This window comes from Gopherus evgoodei, chromosome 2 (genome assembly GCF_007399415.2).
Source record: "Gopherus evgoodei ecotype Sinaloan lineage chromosome 2, rGopEvg1_v1.p, whole genome shotgun sequence".
Lineage (NCBI taxonomy): Eukaryota > Metazoa > Chordata > Testudines > Testudinidae > Gopherus > Gopherus evgoodei.
Genome location: NC_044323.1, coordinates 41880720 through 41905620, shown reverse-complemented (window position 1 = coordinate 41905620; position 24901 = coordinate 41880720). Strand labels below are relative to the sequence as shown.

Below are 24901 nucleotides of genomic sequence, written 5' to 3'. Positions count from 1 at the left end.
TTGTGCACTACATTCCCTGTGTGGGTTAGCGTCAGCCACTTGCTGAGTGTATTCAGTAAGGCACATTTCTTTTATATTCCTTAGAAAGAGAGACGTGCACTCTCTTTCTCACACACTCTCACATACAGAGTTAACATATTGTTAAGATTGCTACAGCAAGTAGAAAAGGTGTTTAAAATATATTAAGAACATTTACAGTTAGTACAGCCCAAGGGTGAAATGTATGGAAATGATTTTGATAGACAGTCTAATACCCTTGCATTTCCCCGGTGTCCTATGTGTCTGGTTACTCTAAGTGAAGCCTTATGTACTTTAGTTAGGGTGACAAGATGTCCCAATTTTATAGGGACAGTCCCAATATTTGGGGCTTTTTCATATATAGACTCCTATTATCCCCCACCCCAGTCCTGATTTTTCTGGTCACCCTAACTTTAGTAGAACTAGCAGCAGAGCAGCACAAACCAGCCAACTAGGATTCCATCACAGTATGCAGCCAGTCACTCCAGAGTCAAAATTACACTAATGACCTGCCAAATTGCAGATCTCAAACTGTGATCCAATTGCTTTATGGGAGAAGGCTAGAAGGAACTTAGAATGCCTTTGTTTACTTAACTGACACCGATCATTAGTTCATAAATGCTGGCAATACGGTGCAGAATGGAAGCAAATCATGCTGGGGTGGGTTTACTGCACAACAGAATGGCTCAAGACAAAATGCTGAGAGCTTAAGAAAACAGTCAGAAAGTACTGTTATTGAATATAATAGCTCCCATAGTTTAGAATAATAGCAATAAAGAGATAGATGAGTTTGGCATGATCATGAGGCTTTGGTCTTACTCATCACTCTTTGTTCCCACCTTTGTAAAGAACGTACAGATCTTTGGATGAAAGATTATTATTGGATTATTATTTAAAACCTCAGAAACCCAGTGTGAGGAGGAGACTAGTAATAGCCCTATTTCACTGCTGGAGGAATAGGTACAGATAGGACTAGTGACTTGCCCCAAAACCACACAGCAAGTCAGTGGCAGCGCTGAGATGGGCTCTCAGGAATTCCTGCTTGCTGCGCCCTGAGCATATATGAAGCCTTTAATCACTGGAAGAGTCTGAGTCTTTGAAACAACATTTATGCCAGAATAAGGAATGCTGTGCATAATAGTTTGGTTTAAAAGATGACAGCAGTTCAGGCTAGTTCCCCTTGCGACTGAATGAGTTTGCCCATCCAAATTGGAATCTCTGTAGATAGGGGTGGGTGTGTTAGTTGTTTTCTGATTAGAAGCCATATGCTTCCATAATGCTTCACAAACCTAAAAAAAGGTCCCAGTCCCATGGATCTTACAGTCTAGCAAAACAGAGAAGCAAAGACTTTCTAAACCACTATGTCGGCAGTGAGATGACAAAACAGGAAGAGGGGAAAATGTGTTTAAATTGATTTTTATGCTTGTTTGTTATAGCTTTGTTTTGTTTTAAATCCATTCAGGAATTGGGGGGGGCAGGGATTGTAATTTATTATTTGTGTGGACAAGGGCCAGCACAATGGGACCCAACCTGGTAGAGGCTTTTAGGAGCTACTGTAGTATGAAAGTTAAAAAGTGTAGGAGTGACAATAGAGGCCACCCAAACAGAGATTAGTGGTGGAATTACAGAGCAAAGAAGTGTGGGTTGGAGGTGGAGAGTGAGGTTTTTCAAGTGTGCGTAGAGGAGTGAGGCTGTTCCAAATATCAGAGTTTGATGAATTCTCTGCTTTCCAAAGCAGCTTCAGCAGGCTGCAGAATATGGGACCTTTAATATCTTGTCATCTGATTGCTGTCTGTGTCCCTCTCACACTTCAGTTCTAACATTATAGCAACTGATATGCCTTCCAAATCATTAGAATCAGAGATTCAAGTTGACCTGAAAATGTTTTTTAATTGCTCTTGTGCCCTTTTAAATTTCTCAAGGGTGTAGAAAGAAGGCTAAAACATTTTGTCAGTATATTCCCTGCTTAATTTTTACCTTAGAAATATCAGAATTAAGTCTGATCTTTCCTGATTTTTGGTGGAAGGCTCATTAAGAGTTTTCAAATCTGGACTGGGAGCTCTTTCACCTCTTAAATCATTAGGCCAGGCAGTGCTGAATTTTTAACTTTCTTCCAAGTGCTTATTTGACACAGAAGATGAATAAGTGTTAAGAAAGGGAACAAAAGGCAAAGTTTTAAATAATCTGACTAAAATCACTTCCCAGCTCAATTTTTCGGCTTTCAGTTAATTGTCTCTTGTGATGTCATAATTGCACCCGTTCTTCATTCTTCCATAAAGATTCAGAGCAGACAAGGCAAGCAGAAAATAAAATTTTTAAAATCCTTTCCCCCAAAATCTCAGTCAACCAAAAACACAGAAAACAAACCAAACAAAAAAAAATTTTTTTCACCATAAAGCAACATAAAAAAGCATGACCCCAATTATTTTTCATTTGGTGATTTTTCAGCTTAACATCTCATTACTTACCTAAGCTATGAACACTCTAACAGACCAGTATAAATACTTTTGGAACCAGGTTGATCAATGTGTCTGAGTGTAAGTTAATCTTTACTACCCTTTGGTATTTGCTAAGCATATATACCATAGGCCTGATCAGTAGACTTTGGACTGTGAAAGGTGATGGATGTGCTTGTTTTCCCCTTCAGCAAGGTAGAGAAGTAAACAAACAATTGTTGTCACTTGCCGTAGTTATTAAATTAATCTTCATATTCATTCATTAGCTGAGACTTGCAATTGACAACTATTTTAGAGCAATCATCAACCACTGAACAAAGCTTATAAAGATGTCAGTGGGCCAACCAGTAGAAATGATTTAACAAAAACTTTTTCTACTTTCATCTTGTTATCAAGACTTGGAATAGAAAACAGAAGACTGAGAGGAAAAAATATGGTGACGTTGATTTCACTTCTAGTAGAGGCTAATCTGTATCCATCCCTAAGAAATGAAAGCTTGCAAATGTATTGTTTTGATTTGGGCTTTCAAATAATCGTTTAGGGATTCCAGTTTGGATTTCCAATTTGTATCGATGTGATTTTTCTTTTTTAACAGTGCTACAGGTTATTTTAATAGGACACAACTTCCTGTAGAAATAGGCAATCGAGAAATTAAGATGGTCTTCTCCTCTCTCTTGCACCTTGACAAGTGCTTTAGGATCAGCCTGCTGGAATTTTTTTTTTTAAATAAAAGGACATTTTTTACAGTGCTAGCAGTTTTGACAATAGAAAATATGTCTGTTTCAAACTAAATGAAGTCTAGAACTACACTCAAAAACCCCCCCAAAACCACAGAACAAATGAATGACATTTATTTTTGTTTTCCTCAAGAATGGAGAAGGTTGTTGCTTGTCCATACAGAAGGCCTAATGCGCTTTGTAGGCTGATTTGCTTCCCCTGGGCTGGAAGTGGCGCTACCCATTTTGCACAATGGGGGAAACACTTTGACAACTCAACAGAAGGTCAGTAATTTTTGTGTATGACAAGTACAGTTTAATAAAGATGGGCCAGCTAGATAGGATACTAACATGCAGAGTAGAAAGATTTTAAACAGAATATTCTCAGCCCTGGTAAAGAGAGCTGAGTTATCTTTCCAATAATGTTCTTACCATGGCTCCCTCCTGCAAAGTGCTTAGTACCTCCATTGGGATGTTGAGTTCCCTCAACTCCTATGCCACCACAAAGCAGGTTCCAAGTTCCTGGGTTCAAAACATGAATATATCTACCTTCAATTAAATTTCTTTCTCAAAATTAACACAGGCTTGACTGTTTTAGAAACAGATCTGTTAAATGGATCAGCAATATAGGAACATGTTTGATTATATTTAAAAAAATGTACATGCAGCAAAACTGCTCAAAAAGGAACATTTAAAAATTGATTTCAGTATGTTGGGAAGCTGCAGACCCTTTTCCTGTGCAGAATGAATTGCAGTTAGCTACACTTCTCTGCATGATTCTATATTCCCTATACCAAAACCAATGTCACACAATGGCTTTGTAACAGTAAAATGGCATTTTGTTACGGAGTGAAGTAATTCCCATGGCTATTATGTTATATCAGCTCTGGAAAAGGTTCATACTTGCACTGTTTGAAGGGGAGAAGCCATGGCTATTTTCCAGTCCTTTCACAAAGAAAAGAGAATAATCTGGCATTACATGAGAGCATTAGCATTAAAATAAAACCAGTCCCCTAAATTCTGAATACTTCCAGTGAATTGCTGTGCCAGTCACATCCAATTTTCCTTGAAGTAAAAAAAAGTCTTCTGTTTAGACGGAAATACTTCCAGAAAAGCTACTTGGAGAGGGGGCCCTCAGAACAATTGCAGCTACTGTTGAGTAAAATTCAGAGAGCAGCATGCACTTTCAGAACTGTCTTAACTGTGCTCAGAAAAGTTATAAAAGGCCTGACCCTGTATTTTTATCCTGCTACCTATTGTATTATGTGGTGGCTTATTTTAAGTACAACACTTTTAGTTCTTGGTGTGTGTGACCCCCCCTGCTTCCATGTGTCCTTTGAAGGACACGTCCTATGAACAGAAGAATGAAAAAACAGTAACATTTTTACAATCTATCCCGTTGTTCAGTTGCCATATACAACAGTGGGGTAAAAATGCAGGGATGATCCATTGACGACCAAGCTTCTGAAAGGAACATACAACCATGTCAATAAATACCACAATTCCAAATTCTACTATGAGTAATAAATGAAAAGCCTGCAAAGAAAAAAAGATTGCAGTAAAGGGTGTGCAAAGGAATTGCCAATAGAGTTTAGGATTCTAGCGAGATGGTATTTTATAGAGAACATTCATTCCAGTTATTCTTCAACTAAAATGCTGATTATTATATATTATTTATATTACAATAATACCTAGAAGCCCCACCTAAGATCAGGGGCTTATGTGCTGGAGTGCTGTCAAGAGCCCTAGTAAGAAACAGTCCCTGCCCCAAAGATCTTACAATCCAAATAAACTGGGCAAATAATAGTTGGGAATAAAAAAATTAATACCAAGCTCTTGAGTGAAGCCCACAGGGTTAAAATTTCGACCACAAGGTTAAAATTTCACCTAATCTTTATCGTCACTAATGTAAAAACCTTCCTTTATGTAACTGACTGTTAATATTTGCTTTCTGCAGAATAAATAAAAACTGTCTGGTTAATTTCTGTTTTAGTAATCTAAAGGCATGAATTTTAGAGTGACCTGAAATGACTATAATTTTCTTTTCCCCTCTAGTTTATTCTATAAAGCTTCCTGGAAGAGGATCTCGTGTTAATGAACCTTTTGCAAAAGACATGAAAACTATCGTTAATGACATTACTAGTGTTTTGCTTCAAGACTTGCAAGAGAAACCTTTTGCATTATTTGGTCACAGGTAAAAAAATCTTTTTAAATATGTGGCAAAGGAGCCTAAAATCTGTGACTAGATACTTAGGCTTTATCTACACTGGCAATTTTGTTATTAAAACTTTTGTCATTTGGGGTGTGAAAAAACAACAAAAATTATACCGACAAAAAGCACCAGTGTGGAAAGCGCTTTGTTGGCGGGAGCCACGCTCCCAGCTATGAAACTACTGCCCCTTGTTGGAGGTGATTTTATTTTGATAAAGAGCAGGTACACAATGCACTTTACAACGGTGTGGCTACAGCGGCACAGCTGTGCCCTTGTAAGGTGCACAGTGTAGACAGACACTTCCTTAGCTCTTTCCCCCAAGGCAGAGTGCTGGACTGGCTGAAACAGAATCATAGGGTAGATCTACCCTTACAAGTGCTAGAGCAGCACATTTGTAGACACTAGAACTATGAAAGAGTTTTTTCCTTTGTGACTGATATTCAATTTGTGATCCACTCCTTTCCTGGAGTACTACCATCTAGCCAGTTATTCTTTATTATGTATTTGTTCAATATCCTCTTGTTGAAACTAAGTACTGTGCTTATTTATTACCTAGACTCTGACCTCCCCTTTTTTATAAGGAATGGTGGCTAAACTGGGTGCACTTCATGAGCATATGCATGGAAGGAGACTATTAGATATATACCAATCCAATTGGGGCTGTGGTATAGCCAAGTGGTATGTAGTGTCTGTCGTTTCTGTGAACGGTCTGATGTTACCAGCAGAAAAATCTGCTCAGTACTTTTGAAACCATCAACCACAAGGAGCTGTTTGTCCTACTAGGATTGTTCCAGAGCAGATCTACTTGCAGATGTGGAGCTTGGGTGATTACACACTTATCCTGAAATCACTTCTATATGGATTCTAGTGGTCATCAATTATCTTTGTTGTTCAGTGTACAAGTGGAGCCACTCAGTGAACTGATATGATACCCACCCTGAGATATCTGCAGTATGCCCAGATCTACAGTACTGTTTCCCTGCAACAGAGTAGTGCCTTTCCTGCCTAGCTGAGTTTGCAAGGATGGATGTGGGACAAGTGGATGAGGCTCAGTGCACATAAGACTGAGCTATTGCTTCTGTATAGTGGAAAACTTCTGGAGTATATTTCTTCTTCAGTAGCTCTCTCTCTTAATGGGATTTACAGAACTGGATTCATGACTGAGCAGTCAGTTATGACCATAAGAGGAATATGGAGGCCCATATTGGAGGGGGAAGATTAAAAGTACCTTTTTCCATTTTCAAAATATTGGAAGTTTACTTGTTCTGAATGGGGAGATCTCTCCCTAGTAATCCACACCTTTGTGTTTTATTGCAAGGAACTGCTTTGGGATATCCTTGAAAGCCAACTGTCAGCAAGTATATATTACAGAATTTACGTCTGTCAAAGCACATATAACATAAAGCCTTAACTAATAAATGACCACTCTCTGGGCTGCACAGTGTTCAGCCTTATATCTGAGAGTGACATGTGAAACAAACAGAATTGGAACTGCCCACTGTCTCACCTTGCAGGCCAGATCCTCTGCTGGTATACACTGGCACAGTGCCATTGTGGCAGAGTACTTTCAGTCAACAACCTGTCTTTAGAATGCCTGCCACAACACAGGCCAAAGTACATCCGTGGCACTAATGTGTGTGTGTGTGTGGGGGGGTAAGTTTTGAGATCTGTTTGCTTATGACCATGATCTCTCTCTAGTATTTATATGGCCCCCAACATTGTAGAACTTCATAATCTTTACTCTACTCAACCTCACAATATCCCTGTGAGTCACGGACATGCTACTTGCCCCATTTTACAGAGGAGGAATGAACACACGGGGAGACTAAATGACTAGGTCAAGATCACAATGTAAGTCTGTGGCAGAGCAGGGACTTGTGCTCAGGCTAAGCTAATGCCCTAACCACTCGACCATCCTTTCACTGTTGCTTTTTTGAAATTCTTGTTGTTTATGTATATGAGTCAGGGTCAGAACCTTTCAGGTACAGATACCTTCTAAATAAGTGTATTAGTGTAATAATCATTACTTAGATTATGACTGTTTACTTTTAATAGTAATGTCGCTGCTTACACTAATAATGGAAGACCAAATGGATTTTGAAGGTTACTTAGTTTTCAAGGAATATTCAAAACATTCATTCATATTGTAAGCAAAGAGGAACAGTGAAAGAAGCAAAAGTGCTGTACTAGGTCTGATCTGCAATCTGATTTCTCTTTTACATGGGAATTGACTAACATCATTACTCATTAAAGTTACTTCTCATAATTAGAGACCTATAACACACTGCATCAACCATTTTATGGTTTCTAAGAATGTTTACCACAGCAATTGCACCTTACTAGAGTTGGGATTCTAACTGTGTTTAAATGTGTCCTGCAAGATACGATTTTAGTCAGATTAATTTGGATTCTCTTTGAAATGCAGTTTTGGATCATATGTTAGTTTTGCGGTTGCAGTACACTTGAAAGAAAAATATGGATTACAACCAGTGCATCTTTTTGTATCAAGCGCAAGTCCCCCACATGTAAGTGATATAATCTTTGATAATATGAAATAAAATAGTATTTAGCTATACAACCATCATGTATAAAGTACTTGCTTTGGCCTTCCAAAGTGCAGTTGACTCTACCCTAGCATGCAGAGTTTAGTAAAGTCTATAGAGAAAAGACAACCACTGCACATGAGGATTCATAAACATATATTCCATTATCTGTGGGGAGCTTAAATTGAGGTTGTTAGAGCATCTCACATTACCCGTTACGGTGACGTACTTACTAGTCAGACAGGCATCCAGGCAAAACCCAGCACACCCTGCCTCCCAGAAATGGAAGGGTACATCACCCTCCTAACACATAGCACCCTCTCCTGGACCTCCTGCTCAGTCCTTGGTACCTTTGCCCTCTCCTTAATTCCCAACCCCATTCTTTGGTGGCTTTACCTCTTTCCTCACCACTCCTGAGTTCCTGGTGGTTCTGCCACTCTTCTCAGGGGACCAGCAAGGATTTGGCTATTTTCCCCATGCTGCTGCTTCTCATGCACCACCTACTGCATCTCCCTCCAGGCCATTTAGAAACAGTGTTTTTGGATGACGTCTCATCCCTCCAAGAAAACAAGATTTCCTGCAAGGTTTCTGGGCCTGGGAGTCCCTCAAGCACCACTGCAGCTGAATTTATGTCCACAGTTCCGCTTCACTTTCTGATAAAGACATTATTTTGGTAGTTTGGTTTCAGCATTTAGAATAAAAAATTCACACCAAAAATTGAATAGCTTTTATATTTCTGTCTCCCTCACAAGCTATATTTTCAGAAACTATTGTCTAGCAGCAAGAGACAGACACAAAGCTTTAGCAATGCTTTTTGTTATAATCCACCGAATAACCAGTACACCGTGTTCTACAGAAGTGTGAGGGCAGCCTCTTTTCCACTCCAAGATTATCATCTCTATAAAGATTATGTGACTGCTGAAACCATCAGCCACTAAATCATAATGCAACTATTATATTGGGGACAGGGGAAAACACTACAGGTTAGATGTTCTTTAAGGTTCTTTCCTAAGGATTAAATCTTTTAGACACAATTGTTTACATTGTATTTTATGAAACACCTAATATATTTTATATGATGCTTTCAGACAACATTTTGTTATCCTCTCTACACAGTAAAAGACCAAAACGAAGAAGAAATTATCAAATTGATACAGTCTCTTGGAGGTATTCCTCCTGAGTTTCTGCAGAACAAAAATATTATGAAACACTTCATTCCTGCATTAAGAGCAGATATCGCAGTTATTCAGTCCTTTCTGTAAGTAGTACAGTTTTATAGTATATTCTGAGACTAAGACTATTGATTCATAATCTAAAATAGAACATTCACCTATACTGAGACCTATCACACAAGGATTCCCATTTTTGTCCCTGAATCTTTGTTTCCATGATAAAAGCATTTGTGTAATAGAAACAACAGCATAATTAAAGATCCAGCCTAGAATCTTAAAGGTAGAACAACTCCTTCTCCTTCAGTTCTTCCCCATCCCTTTATAGTAAGTAAATAGCAGGTTGCATTCTGTACTAAAGAGTACATTGGCAAAGTGTTTTATTATGTTTTAGAGGGGGAAAAGAAAGGTATTTTGTGTGTGGAGGGGGAACCTAGAATGGAAAGATTTAAGCTCTCCTTTATATTCACAGCTTTGAGGAACAGGCAATGGATGGTCTCTCTTGTGACCTTACATGCTTTGGTGGGTCTGAAGATTTGCCATTTGATTTAGAAGGTAAATAGTAGCATGCTTTGCCTCTAATATTTAGCTGTACTTCTGTTGAATCAGATTAATGAGCAGCTCTGTCCATAATCTCATTTTAATCAATATGGAAATATGAAGGATTCTTGCAGTATACGAGCCAGAATGATTCGTAAGGAATTAGAAAGATTTCAATAATCTTGAAATAAGTTACGTAAAACAATTACACGAGCTGATATTTCTCTCATGCTTTACATATTTAATTATCTTTCAGCATGGAAAGATGTAACAAGTGGAGATACCACTATTCACAAGCTTCCTGGAGGACACTTTTATCTGCTGGACCCTGCTAATGAAATTTTCATGATAGACCATATGAAAAAATGTATAGAAACTGCTGATCTCTGAGTATTTGTCTTTATTTTGCTGGGGGAGAGGTCAATGATTAGTCCAAAGCAGTAAATAATACAAAACATTTTTTATACAAATTTACAACTACCACAGTGACAAAGTAAGCAACTTTCTGTAGCAACAGGGCTAACAGTTGATGTATTAATACAGGTGCATCCTACAGCCAAAGGTTTTTCCAGGATATAATTTATGACGATACTTAGGAAAATTCTGATTCTTAAAAATAAACAGCCAGTACATTAATTTGCTTTCCTGTGGTGGTTAGAGTTTGGGGCTGGTGGGAGGATGGTAGGCTAAAAGCATTGCAAAGCTAGTATGTTGGGCTTCAGCGGCTTCCCTCTGCCTTTACCATAGCTTAAAGCATCTATGCAAGAATAAGCTCCGTCGGGGTGGGAGGGACCCAAAGTTATTTCCCTTTAAAATGTAGTTTTTCTACACAAGCATTTCTCTGACTGTAACAGAAGGGAGATATATTTGTGCAAATACATTTATTCATTATTGGATCCAGGAAGTAACTAATATTTCCTTTAAATCGGCACTCTTTGAGACCTCATCAGCCTGACTCGACTATCATAAAAACGACTCTTCTTTTTCTTTCTTTTTCAATCCCTCTCCCTGTACCCCATTACATCTTTTGGAAAAAAAGACAGGTAAGTAGTTTTGTCTTCAGGAGGAATTTGATCTTTCTGCCTCCTCAAAAAAAGGGAAAAAAGAGACTGTTTAAAACCTTAAATAAATCTTGTAGGTGAAAATGTTTCTAAAATAAGTACAGTTAGTGTCTTAAGAAGTACAGTGCATGTGTAAATACTACCTTGTAGGTGAATAGCTCATGTTGGTAAATCTTAGTGTCAAACTAAACACGAAAATGTTAGTATTGCATTTTTTTCCTCAAAAGAGTTAGTTCATTAGCTACTGAAAAGTTAACTAATTATTTATGGCAATTATTGTAGAGTATTTTAGATCCCATATTTTTCTATCATCTCTCTTGCTTTAGAAATATAGGCAGTCATGGCGTCCTCCTTTGATAAACCTGCAAAGGAAAATAGTACTCATTACCTTTCCTTATCTGGTATTCTATAACACTGATTACTTAGTGTAAACTTAATGGTAAAAACACCTTTTTTAACGTTCCATGCTTCCCATTTGGCTTTGGCTTTCAAATCTAGCATTCCTGGACACTCTATTGAAAAAAAAACAAAAAAATCCCACAAACATTTGTTGATTGTTGTTATACCATACCTAAAGATTCTTTAGTTTTAGTAAATTTACAGAATTAAACATGTGTGTCATGGTGGTGGCAGGGTTATGCGTACCCACACACACACACACACACACACACACACACACACACACACACACACACACACACACACACACACACAGTACCAGTATCAATGTCTCCAACAGTAGACTGTTTGTAGAGTCCATATAGTTCCTTCAGCTCATCATCACTTGGCCTCGTTTTTAATTTTTTTACATCTTCTGCAGCACTGTCGAAATCAGCCTGAAGATGGGGGGGGGGAATCAAACAATGTAGTATTAGACATTTTAATCCCTATGTTAAAAATGAAGGGTAGGGAAATAGAAAAGAATTAATGAGTGGCTGCATTCTTGTCCCATTCTTTCCTTTCAAAGGACCCATCATGCGATCACAAAACTGAGCGCTCATCAACTTAACGATGCATCAGCTGATGCTAGCACATTCAGGGAGTAACATCATGTAGAAATATGCAAGGACAGTTAGGTAGCTGCATTGCAGTGTTTGTCCACAGAGGCCTGGACCCTCTCCACCTAGATAGTTAATCGTTGCTTCCTGAGGTGGAAAGAACTTTTGATTTTTTCTGGAAATGGATTTCTGGATGGACTCCCAGAGGGCAGAGATCATCTTAGCTGATACCTAGAAGACTGTTTTTGAGGAATCTGGAAACTGGGTGAGACAAACTTAGGGTATAACCTCACTGCAATTAAAAATCCATGGCTGGCCTGTGCCAGTTGACTCGGGCTCGTGGGGCTCAGGCTAAGGGGCTGTTCAATTACAGTGTAGAAGTTCAGGCACAGGCTGGAGCCTGTGCTCTAGCAACTGTGAGGTCGGAGGGTCCCAGAGTTCGGGCTGCACCTGAGCACTAATTTACACCGAGTAGCATGGTACTTTTTATTAGGGGGGGGGTTCTACTCTTTTTTAACTAGAAGTAACAGCATTTGAGTGGCCAAGCCCAGGAACTCTGCTAGCCAGAGCTGTGAATGGTAATAAAAGAAGATGATTGGGAAGGATCATGCCAACTGAATTTGGAAGAAGCTGGCCAGGACGCTGAAAAAAATCTTCATTTTTGACTAGGTCACATAGGCAGGAGTGGTCAGAGATGCAGTTTTAACTTTGTGGTGTGCAGCTGTGCAAACTTCTGATTTGAAGTTATGGTTTCATAACTAGTAGGGATCAGGTTGGATCGGTGCATTTAATTTACTTCTAAATTTAGACACTTGGACACAAATCTCCATGAAAAGGATTTTTTTTTGACATCTAATCCTCAAGTGCTTTGCATTGGTTGAACATTCTATCCTAACTCTCCTAAAAGGATAAGAAAGTGGACACAATAGACTCACTGATAGCTTCTGCTGAACTACCATATGTACTGTTGACATCAACCTTCCTTATTCTAGCTCTCTTTAAAATCTGACAGTAGTCACACTTAGGCAAAACAGTGAGGTGGCCAAATTTTCAGATGATATAAAACTACTCAAGATAGTTAAATCCAAAATTGACTGCAAAGAGTTAGAAAGGGCTCTCACAAAACTGGGTGACTGGGGAACAAAATGGCACCTGAAATTCAATGTTGATAAATGCAAAGTAATTCACATTGGAAAACACAGTCCCAACTACACACACAAAATAATAGGGGTCTAACTTAGCTGTTACCACTCAAGACAGAGATCTTAGAGTCATCTTGGATAGTTCTCTGAAAACATCCACTCAATGTGCAGTGGCAGTCAAAAAAAGCTAACATTAGTAACCATTAGGAAAGAGATAGATAGTAAAGCAGAAAATATCATAAATATATGATATATATAAATCCATAATATGCCCACACCTTGAATACCTTCTATACAATGAAGAACTAAAAAGACTGGAACTGTTTAGTTTAGAAGAGAGCCAGGGAAGGGGGGTGGGAGGGTATATGATAGAAGTCTATAAAATCATGAATGGTATGGAGAAAGTAAATAAGGCAGTGTTATTTACCCCTTCACATAACACAAGAACTAGGGTGTTACTTGATCTGATTAATGGGCAGGAGGTTTAAAACAAACAAAAGGAAGTATTTCTGTACATAATGCAAAGTCAACCTGTGGAACTCATTATCACGGAATGTTGTGAAGGCCAAAACCATAACTGGGTTAAAAAAAGAATTAGATAAATTCATGGAGGGTAGGTCCATCAATGGCTATTAGCCAAGATGGCCAGGGATGCAATCCATGCTCTGGATGTCCCTCACTTGTAATGGCCAGAAGCTGGGACTGCAGGACAAGGAATGGCTCTCTTGATAATTGCCCTGTTCATTCCCTCTGAATCATCTGGCACTGGCCAACCATGGTAGACAGATATTGGGATAGATGGATCATTGGGCTGTCCCACTATGGCCATTCTTATGTTCTTAACTATATAACAACAATAATGTGTAGTGGGGTGTAGGAGAGGACCACAGTTTGCTGGTTACCTGTTCCTGGAGTCTCAAGATCAAAGGCCCAAGCTCTGTAAAGGAAAGACTAATCTATTCAGGCAGGTGCTACTTCTGAACTGAGGCTGTTATGAACTTGTAAACACAAAAAAACAACCAACCAGCCAACTAAACAAACAAAAAAGTCAACATTTTGTGGGATTCCAAGTACTGATTCCTACCAGAGCTCTTGTTGGAGCTGAATGTAGTCCCTGGTAAGTTTATTAGCATGCATGTAGATTCTTTTAATGTTTTAAATGTTATCTATGTAATGCTTTCACCTTAAGAATGAATGTACTTGCTTATAAAGAGCTAAGTGTTAATTATAACTGAGGGCAATTACAACTGTTCATAGTCTTTGGAGAGAAAGTAAAGTGCAGATGTTGGCTTGTTTAGGCAGTGTGGCTTGCTGAGGAACTCACAATATAGGAAACTGTGCAGTCTCAAAAAATTCCACTCAGGAGGGAGAGAGATATGGGACTTTGCCCAAGAGAGGTAACATCAGGGGAGCTGGGTGCCTAGAATGGGTGCCCTTGGTGGACCACATGGGGGAAATGCAGATGCAGTTGCCCTGAACTGTGTTACATAGAATGTGATTTTTGTAGAGTTAATGCATTAAATTCTGTATCAGTAGGGAGTGAAATGATTTATATATTTTAACTCAGTGATTTATTTAATGTGAAAGTGCACCAAGTAAACAGATTTTATTTTGGTGGCATAAGGTGTGGTGAAGGGAACGCACATGGTTTTCTTAAGAATAATAAGTCAGCAGAAAAAGCTATACTTAACTTGGGCCAAAATTATGTCTCCAAATACAGCCTCATCAGGCTCCAGAATACATAGGAAACCACATTTCTAGTGTTAAAATAATTATATCATGTGATCTTTTCTCACTATCAAAGCTAAATATGTGTTGCCTTTCAGTATATCCTGATTGTTAACTGAATACTGTAAATTCAGTGTTCTTGAGGGAGTTAAATTGACCATGAAAACTGCTTTAAGTCGACTATGGCTTGATTAAGAGTTAAAAGTGACTTGCAAAGAGGAAAAGATGTGCTTATGGCTTTTTTATTTATTTCTGAGGTGTGACAGTCTATACCATCACATGAGGTATAACGCAAGTATGAACATTTTGTTGTGCAACGGTGACGAGGGAAGGTTAGGAGGGGAGGAAGGTGGTGTTTAGAAACACCAGGTATGATTACTTGCTTTGCCAAAAGACTAGAAAAGTAAAGTGCAAGCTTTCTCAGCTCTCAGGGGTGGAGTTGCTGAATATTTCATAAAGAATTTTTCTCCCAAGTTTTTATCAGGTGTTTGTTTTAAAAAAACACCTGATAAAAACTTGGGAGAAAAAACAAACAAAAAAAAACCCATATTTAAGCCTCAATTCTGAACTGTAGCCAATATGAGCTCAAAATTTTCACCAGGACTACCAGGTGAAAGTTATAATCTACATTGCTATTGGTCCTACAATTTAAGTGCACAATTTGGAGTAAGTGGGATCACACTAGCTACATGCTCCATTATCAGAACTTGTACCCACTCTAGGGTCTCAAATGTAGCTTTCATGTGGGTTGCAGGCTTTTATTTCCCTGGTGCTTGCCTTTGAAGACAAAGTACAATTTCTGCTGGACTCTACACCCAGTCATACTGGTGGAACTTGTGGCCCACATCTCTGAGGTCTCATGAAAGTGCATCATCAAAGATCTACAACCTATCCTTAAAGATAATCCCTCACTCTCACAGATCTTGGGAGACAGGCCAGTCCTCGCTTATAGACAGCCTCCCAACCTGAAGCAAATACTCACCAGCAACTGCACACCATACAACATAAACACTAACCCAGGAACCTATCCTTGCAACAAAGCTCGATGCCAGCTCTGTCCACATATCTATTCAAGTGACACCATCATAGGACCTAATCACATCAGCCACGCCAACAGGGGCTTGTTCACCTGCACATCTACCAACGTGATATATGCCATCATGTGCCAGCAATGCCCCTCTGCCATGTACATTGGCCAAACCAGACAGTCTCTATGCAAAAGAATAAATGGATACAAATCTGACGTCAGGAATCATAACATTCAAAAACCAGTGGGAGAACACTTCAACCTCTCTAACCATTCAGTGACAGACTTGAAGGTGGCAATTTTGCAACAAAAAAAATTCATAAACAGACTCCAAAGAGAGACTGCTGAACTCTAATTAATATGCAAATTAGATACAATTAACTCAGGCTTAAACAGAGACTGGGAATGGTTGGGTCATTACACTAATTGAATCTATTTCCCTATGTTAAGTTCTCCTCACATCTTCTATGGGTCATCTTAATTATCACTTCAAAAGTTTTTTTTTCTTCTGCTGATGATAGCTCATCTCAGTTGATTAGACTCTTCCTGTTGGTATGCATACTTCCACTTTTTCAAGCTCTCTGTATGTACAAATATCTCCTGTCTGTGTGTTCCATTCTGTGCATCCGAAGAAGTGAGCTGTAGCTCACAAAAGCTCATGCTGAAATAAATTTGTTAGTCTCTAAGGTGCCACAAGTACTCCTGTTCTTTTTGCGGATACAGACTAACACGGCTGCTACTCTGAAACCTGTTTAAAAATAGAAGCTACATTAGCATCTTAATGATTCAGTATCAATTACAAAAAAAATCTCAGGCCCAACCTAATTAAAATACACCCAGACTTAATAAGTTTAAAAAAAACCCAAGAAATTCTCAATTAACTTTCCATGACTAACCTTATATCTGCCCATCCTTTCCTGACCAACTGGGGAGAAACCCCCCCTCCCACCAGCTGCCTCATAAAAGAGACCTACATCTGCCCTGTTGCACATATATAAATAAATGAGAAGAATGGGGTTGTTGTATAGCAAACACTACCTACCCTGGACGCCTATACTGGGGCTGTATTAGGAAGGTGTATGAAGCACACTGTGAAGGGATGGAGCCACAATGTATACTATAGATTAACACAAATTTGATCTATAATTGGAGGGAGGAAATGTGACCCATATTAGAATGATGAACAGGTTACAGGGAGGTTTCCATCACAGATATTTGGATAATGGATGGTAGCACCATAGTGCATCTCCCTTGACTGTAGAGGTTACCTACATAATGGTGGCTTCCAGTCTATGATTGAAGGGTGAAGTAAGGAAGAATCTCTGCTCTGTATGTGGCAGGTGGGTTTGCAGTTTTAAAGCCATTGCCCAGTATTCTTACTAACAGAAAGAGAAGATTTGTCTGGAATCTGAAAATATACAGATTTTAAAGCACTAAACTCTTTGGAGCAAGACCTGCATCTCACCATATGTCTGGATAGCACCTAGATTTTGGAAACTTTTCTTTTAAAAAAATCAGTTTAACTGGGATTCTATTACTTTGACTATTCTTTATTATGCAGAAAGTCCTAGTATGCAGATCCAGATTAACCAATGTGTACTTGGTGCCCTTGCATTTTAAGGGGGCCTCCTAAGCCATTGATTTGGGTTGGTGGCATTGCTACCTGGCACATGGGGTCACAGCACCACTCAGGTTTGGCCCTCACACCCCTCTTTCATGATGGAAGGGTGGCTGGCCCACATTTGAGTGACTGGTGTTGCGACCTGGTGTGTGGAGTTGCAGTGCTGCTCAGGTTTGGCTTGCCTGCCCCTGTGTCGTGAAAGGGAGGATGGGGAAGAGGCCCCTGATTTCCATAGTGCACAGGGACCCAAAATTCTTTAATTCAGTACTGCCAGTATGTAAACTGATTTTTGCTGAATTTCTCTGGGAGGGTCAAGTACTACAACAATGACTCTTCATTAATGATCTGGAGGATCTACATTAATGATCTGGAAGATGGCGTGGACTGCACTCTCAGCAAGTTTGCAGATGACATTAACCTTGGAGGAGTGGTAGATACGCTGGAGGGTAGGGATAGGATACAGAGGGACCTGGATAAATTAGAAGACTAGGCCAAAAGAAACCTGATGAGGTTCAACAAGGACAAGTGCAGAGTCCTGCACTTAGGACAGAAGAATCCCATTCACTGTTACAGACTAGGGATCGAATGGCTAGGAAGCAGTTCTGCAGAAAAGGACTAGGGGTTACAGTGGATGAGAAGATGGATATGAGTCAACAGTGTGCCCCTGTTGCCAAGAAGGCTAATGGCATTTTGGGCTGTATAAGTAGGGGCATTGCCAGCAGATTGAGGGATGTGATCATTCCCCTCTACTCAACATCGGTGAGGCCTCATCTGAAGTACTGTGTTCAGTTTTGGGCCCCACACTACAAGAATGTGGAAAAATTGGAAAGAGTCCAGCAGAGGGCAACAAAAATGATTAGGGAGCTGGAGTACATGACTTATGAGGAGTAGCTGAGGGAACTGGAATTGTTTAGTCTGCAGAAGAGAAGAACGATGGGGGATTTGATAGCTGCTTCCAACTACGTGACAGGAGGTTCCAAAAAGAATGAATCTAGACTTTTCTCAGTGGTACCTGATGACAGAACAAGGAGTAATGGTCTCAAGCTGCAGTGGGGGAGGTTTAGGTTGGATATTAGGAAAAACTTTTTCACTCAGAAAGTGATGAAGCATGGAATGTGTTACCTAGGGAGGTGGTGGACTCTCTTTCCTTAGAGGTTTTTAAGGACAGGCTTGACAAAGCCCTGGCTGGGATGATTTAGTTGGGAACTGGTCCTGCTTTGAGTAGGGGGTTGGACTAGATGACCTCCTGAGGTCCCTTCCAACCCTGATATTCTATGATTCTATGTAGTGTCATCTGAAATGAAGGGGGGGGGGAACATTAACAGTAGTAACATTTACATGTGTTATAAGATGCTTTAGAACGCAAGCATTAAAGTGCAGCTAGAAGCACCTCTAGTTATTTAATGCCTGGCCTTATTTAAACTAAACTAATATGTTATACAGCACATTGTTCATTCAAATCACTGTACCAACTTTAATCCCACGAGGCCATTGCGGTACATGTACTAATCACTGATACAAGTCTTAAATGTATTTTAAGGCAGTTTAACGCGTTAGATCAGGACAAATGGCCATTGTATTTACCACATAATGCAAAAGTTATTTAATCTATATCCTTTCCAAGATCTGTCTTATTTGTCCATGTTAAAATGAAACAAGTAACCATTGTTGAAGTGAGATTTAATCAGGTAAGAATAATTATAGTGAATTTAAGCAAAGAAGGGAAAAAGAAATCGGTAGATTCTACTACTGGTCAGCAAGTGCTAAGACTTTAAAAATCTCATACTTGCTGACCAGATTTTAACAATTGGCCACATGGAACAAATTCATCCTTTGTGAAGTCATTGAAGTTTTGCCAGGGATGAAGATGGTTAAAAACAAAAATTAAGACTATGGCTCAGCTGCTTCACAGCATTTACAGTGGGTAAATGACAAAGATTTTGTGTTATTTAGTATTTCTTTGAATACTGAAGCTGCTGATCAGCAGATTAAGTAGAGGCAAGAAATGGTACAACAAAACACAATTGAACTAGGTCTTTCTTTCTAAGTGCTTAGGCAGCACAATTTCTTAGACTAGCTGGCAGAACTTCAGAATGCTTGCAGCACAGATTGTGAGCATACTCGTCCTTGGAATCAGTTGCTAGGTTAATATGCAAGCTACTCAGAAAACCCCAAGTGCTTGTTCCTAGTTCCATAAAAACAAACATGTAATTTCAATTTTGGCACACTGATGAGATAAATAAGTCATCTTTTCTTTATCCAGAAGTGACATAACATGTTCGATAGTTTACCTTCATTAAAAAAAAGGTAGAGAAAAACCCTCAAGTATAACATAAACCCTTTTGATGGAACTGACGGTCCTGTCCCATCCTGCATCTTCCCTAAATGTTAGCAATGGGAAAATCTATGGTAGAAAAGAGTGTATTAATTATTAGCAGGGCTGGCCTTACCATGAGGTGAACTGAGGTGGCTGCCTCAGGTGCCAGATTGGTGAAGGGAGGCACTCGGACCCAGAGCGTAGAAAATTGTGTCTGCTGCTGGTGCATATGTATTCTCTCTGCTCTAGATGCACAGAGATGGTGGAGTGCTGTGCTGGAGGAAGGAGGACACAAGAGACATAACAGGCAGGCAGGAGAAAGGGTGAGAGGGAATAACAGAACAGGGCCGCCCGGGGGGGGGACAAGTGTGCCAATTTGCCCCAGGTCCCGGGCCCCCATGAGAGTTTTTTGGGGCCCCTGGAGCGGGGTCCTTCACTCACTCCAGGGGCCCTGGAAAACTCTCGCGGGGCCGGGGCCCCCGGAGCTTCTTCCGCTCCAGGTCTTCGGTGGCGGGAGGTCCTTCTGCCCCGGGGTGGAAGGATCCCCCACTGCCGAACTACCGAAGCGGGATCCACCGCCCAAGTGCCGGGTCTTCAGCGGTAATTTGGCAGAGGGGGCCCCCACCGCGGGTCTTTGGGGCACTTCGGTAGCGGGGCCCCCGCTTCGGCGGTAATTCAGTGGCGGGGTGGGTCCTTCTGCTCCGGGACCCGCCACCGAAGTGCCGGGTCTTCGGCGGTAATTCGGCATTGGGGACCCCCGCCACGGGTCTTTGGGGCACTTCAGTGGTGGGTCCTGGAGCAGAAGAATCCCCTGCCGCCAAATTACCGCCAAAGCAGGGGCCCCCCGCCACCGAAGACCCCAGTCCCCCTGAATCCTCTGGGCGGCCCTGTAACAGAAAGCAGCAGGAGCTGCAAGGAGAGAGAGAAGGAAGAGCCTTTTATGTACCTCTCTAGCACCTCCAGGATCCCGGACTGATTAACACCAGCTTCTCAGGGAGCTACCTGTTTTCTGCTGCTTCCCTGAACCCACTTGAGGAGAACAGGCAGTCAACTGAAGTAGTAGCAGCCAGTTAGGCCCTTAAGATGCAGATATCTTCCCTCACTCAGGCCCTGCTACCAGCCTGCTTATTTGTCCGCTTCTGTCAAACGTTGAGAGCCACTATAGCTGGCACAGAACAGCAGTCATGAGTGAAAGAAGAAAATTCCCCTCTGGGGCAGCATTCAGAAAAAGAAAGAAAGCAAAGGAAGCTTTTCTATCTAAGCAGGAAGGAGCTCTCCTGAGATACATAGACACAAATGTTCACAGTGAGTGGTGGGGAGATGCCTGATCTTCCAGTTAGTCAGAGTGCAAGTGACCTGGCAGCTACTGCCGCATCCATATCTCCACCTCAAATGGATGTAACGATGCACATTCCTGAAGAAAAGTGTAGATCAGTGAAGAGTGTGGTGGAGGCACAAGGAACAGCTGCTGCTGAGTTTAGTTCCTTAAGACTTGATGATCCAGGACTGTGGACCCACTTGAGCAGTAGCCTGAGGGACTTCCTTGTACTGCATGGGCCACAGCAAGTGAAAAACATCATGTTCCCCCAAGACAATGAAAATAGAAGTTTCCATCCAACACATTACTGGCATGAAATCCCCAATGGTGACAAAGTGGAGAGGCCATGGCTTATGTACTCAGAGACACAGAATGTTCCATACTGTTTTTGTTGCAAACTCTACCAGTCTAATGTTCTAGCCACATTGGGTTCTACAGGAACAAAGGACTGGAAAAATCTGGCTAGAAATCTGGCATGTCATGAGAAGGCTGCAAATCACCAGAGAGCATTCCATAGGTGTGAAGAGCTTGAGATTAAACTAAGATTAAAGGCCACCATAGATGATCAGCATCAAGAGGAGATTGCGTCAGAGTCTCTTTACTGGCAAAATGTTCTGAAAAGACTCATTGTCATTGTGAGAAAGTAATTCATAATACTTCTTTCAGAGTAGCAGCCGTGTTAGTCTGTATCCGCAAAAAGTATTTTTGCATAATACTTCTGTATTTGACAGCTAATCTTTTTCTTGATAGGCTTGGGGCTTTTATTTCTTTTTTTTTTTAATGTTGTTCTTCATTCTTCTCTCAGAGCAACACGAACACACATTAAATGATCAAACAAATACAGATTACAGATCTAGTCAGCTAATATCTAGTTCTCTGCATCTCCACTTCTCAAAGCGTTCTACAAAGGAGGTAAATATAAATTACCCCCATTTCACAGATGGGGAAGCAGACACAGAGGAGTGAATTGACATGCCCAAGGTCACCTAGAAGGTCAGCAGCAGAGCTGAGAACAGAACCTACATTGCTGGAATCCCACTCCATTGTCATCCACTATCAGTTAGGCCACACTGCCAACCACCTACTGTTTGAGAGTAAGTGGGACGTGCTCAGGTGGTTCTCTGCACAGTGCAGCATTAGACTGATGTAATGGAAAGTTTTTCAGGTATCGTAAAAAGAGTTTTGCACACATGTAACTAAACATCATTCCTACAAAGCATAGACACCAATACTAAATATATTTTTGAAATATTAACATTTATATATTATGTGACCAGTGTAAAAAAATTGCACCAATAACTGGATCTAAAATAAGGCCAGAAATAAATAGGAACTGTCCATGCTCAGCACCTCTGAAAAATCAAGGACCCTGCTTGTAAGCAGCTACGTTAGAATATTTCGGCCTAAATATATAAAAAAGACATTCACAAGGGAATTTACCTGTCTTTAAGGAAGTAAATCTGAGGGCCTAAACATCAAGAGTATTCCTTTTAAGGATAAAAATCTGTTTTTAAAAAAAAATGCACCAAAAAAAAAAAAAGACCCCACAGACACAAATATGGATGGGCTTCAAAGCACCAACAAAACTCTCAGACTGTATTTATATGTACCCCATCACAGATATCTCTGAGCACCATCCAAGCACTTAAAATAAAAATAGCATTTACCCGACCTTTACAAATCAGACAAAGACACACACCAATGATAACACATTAACTGAATTGTCATATTTAGTTACTAGGACAAACAAATGAAAATGTTCTAGCTAGGTTCTTAGACCATACCCAGCAGTGTCATTAACTTGAATGGGCTTTGGATCAGGCCTCACAGTGCAGTGAGATTGTGCCTGGGATCAGACTTGTCAGAGAGGGAACAACAAAATTAATTTGTGAAATTAAGTTAATATGCCTCTAAATGATTTTATACTGCATATAATCCTAGTTTACTGGGCTGCATACGCAAGTGTAAAGATATTACAGGAATAGCATATCATGATATATGCAAAATGCATTCCCATCTGCAATAAGAACTGAACAGAAGGGAAGACTTAAACTGCGTAAAACAGTTAAGTTTAATATAAACACACATTGTTCAGCTTTTCAGCACCCCCTACATAAGTCACTGTTCATGGAATGTTGCACAGAAGCTAGTTTCTTGTAAAATAGGTAAATTTTGAATCTAAAAATATTAAGTGTCCCTTAAAAATACAGCTTATTTTAATCATGTATTGACTGAAATTCCTTCTGACTCCTCAAATTAGAAGTAGTAGAATTTTCTACCATAAGAAACTTTATACACATTTAAAACCACACATACACAAACCCATTCACTATACTTGAATGAACAAATTACTATTGCATCACCACTATGTCAATAAATGGAAGAGAAACATAAGCTTAAATGGCTTCTTTGATGTAAAGCAAAATGCCTGAAAGGATTTAGTTACTCTCCTCCATTTATGCCGCGTTTCCGCGGTTTGCAAAACTGAATTCTTGGCTACTACGTTGCTCCCTCAATCTCTTGCCACTCCTCTCCAAGTTGATTCTGAGACTCTTTATGGACATGATTAAGTTTCTTTCCACATTGTATTATTGCTGTTTAAATGCTGAACTGAAATCTTTCCTGGCCAGAGTATTTGATCATTGTATAGAATGAGGGGCGTTTTTTGTGGAGGTGGTTTGTCATGTAATAAATGTGCAGTGTTTTACCTCAGCTAATCTCACTCAGGTTTGGTGTTTGTTTTTAAAATCTCAGTGCTGACAAAAATCTACAACAAAAGGAACTCCAACTTTGCACATTCAAGGGTGAATTGAAAAGTAGAGAAACAAATTTAAGATCCTATTGGACATTTAACAAAACCTAGTTTGAACTAAAATTGGAGCAAGAGCTGGGATTTGACTGTTCTGTTCCCAACCTCTTTGAGAAGGGTCTGAGTTTTGTCTGTGAAGTGACACACAAAAATCTCTGCACTGTTAAACTATAGTCACACATCAGCTCATGCCCCGTTGGAGATCAAGCTACTTGAGAGATTAACCATCTCTCTGGAGTGAAGCTGCAGTTACTGGCAATATACTCCCAACATCTGAGTCACGCAGGAAGTAGGAGAGAGCTGCCATCACCTCCCCCTGGAAGCATCACTCACGCTACCACACTGCTTCCCTCTTGCTGCAACGATTGAGGGCTCAAAACCAGCAGCAGGGGCAATGCTTCAAATCCAACTCAGAAAGGAGGCAACTAGTTTCTCTAGCAGTCCATACGCAGTTGAACTTTGCCAGCAAAATGCATGCAGCCTTCAACACAGCCCCCACTAGAAAATAATGCATGCACCCCCAGTAGAGCATCTACAATTAACTGACCCCTCATGGCCCCAAAAATGTATGTACCAATAATCTAGATCCTGGGAAAGGTGCCCCTTTTTATTTCTGTATCAATCTAAATTCATTCATTAATTAACCCCACCCTCACAAAATAATGCATGCATCCTCCCAAAGGCAGATACCCAATCATAGTGCTGCTACAACCACAAACAATAAGAAAAATAATGCATATACCCAATCAAAATGCATGCAGACTTCAAGGCGGATGCCCACCCATCCCCTGAAAATTTTATGAACCAAATAACAGACTTCAAAGAGGCAACCCTTTGCTCCCTGCAAAAATTCATGCACCAATTAAGCATCATACACTAAAAAAAATAAAAAATAAAAATGATTTGCTGTGCTGCAAGACAACCCAGATTATACAATAATAATCCTTGCTCTGTCTTGTGTTGTCAGGGGTGGGCATTGCCCAGTGATGTCACAATACATCCCTATCCTGCACTGAGCTTCTTTTTGCCTCACCTTGCAGCAGACCCCATCTTACCTGGAGAGTCATGATGATGATAGCAGTGGCAGCAGCAGCAGCAATGAATTAACTTCTCCCAGGGCAGAGATGCAGTGCTTGTAGGCTCAGCCCCTCCAGTACTGCCCTGAAGCTCCACTTATAATCCCAGGCCACACAAAAGAGGCTGTACTTCGCTTTCCTCATTGGACC

At 40.2% G+C, this 24901-nt stretch overlaps 2 protein-coding genes across 3 annotated transcripts in view; one reads left to right on the top strand and one right to left on the bottom strand.

Moving 5' to 3' along the window:
- Nucleotides 1–10290, top strand: part of OLAH (oleoyl-ACP hydrolase) — a 24107-nt gene extending 13817 nt beyond the window's left edge. For both annotated transcript variants that reach the window (XM_030550476.1, XM_030550477.1), the window contains exons 2-7: nucleotides 3345–3475; nucleotides 5246–5384; nucleotides 7828–7927; nucleotides 9034–9203; nucleotides 9587–9669; nucleotides 9911–10290. In XM_030550476.1, coding sequence (XP_030406336.1) covers nucleotides 3346–3475; nucleotides 5246–5384; nucleotides 7828–7927; nucleotides 9034–9203; nucleotides 9587–9669; nucleotides 9911–10044 — 756 coding nt within the window. In that variant the 5' untranslated portion in view covers nucleotide 3345 and the 3' untranslated portion in view covers nucleotides 10045–10290. The remainder of the gene's footprint in view (nucleotides 1–3344; nucleotides 3476–5245; nucleotides 5385–7827; nucleotides 7928–9033; nucleotides 9204–9586; nucleotides 9670–9910) is intronic.
- Nucleotides 10038–24901, bottom strand: ACBD7 (acyl-CoA binding domain containing 7). The gene is made up of 4 exons (XM_030550479.1): nucleotides 24731–24901; nucleotides 11434–11551; nucleotides 11165–11227; nucleotides 10038–11077 (listed from the first exon to the last, which is right to left on the bottom strand). Exons 1-4 carry the CDS (start codon nucleotides 24740–24742, stop codon nucleotides 11004–11006), a joined length of 267 nt encoding a protein of 88 aa, XP_030406339.1. The 5' UTR covers nucleotides 24743–24901; the 3' UTR covers nucleotides 10038–11003.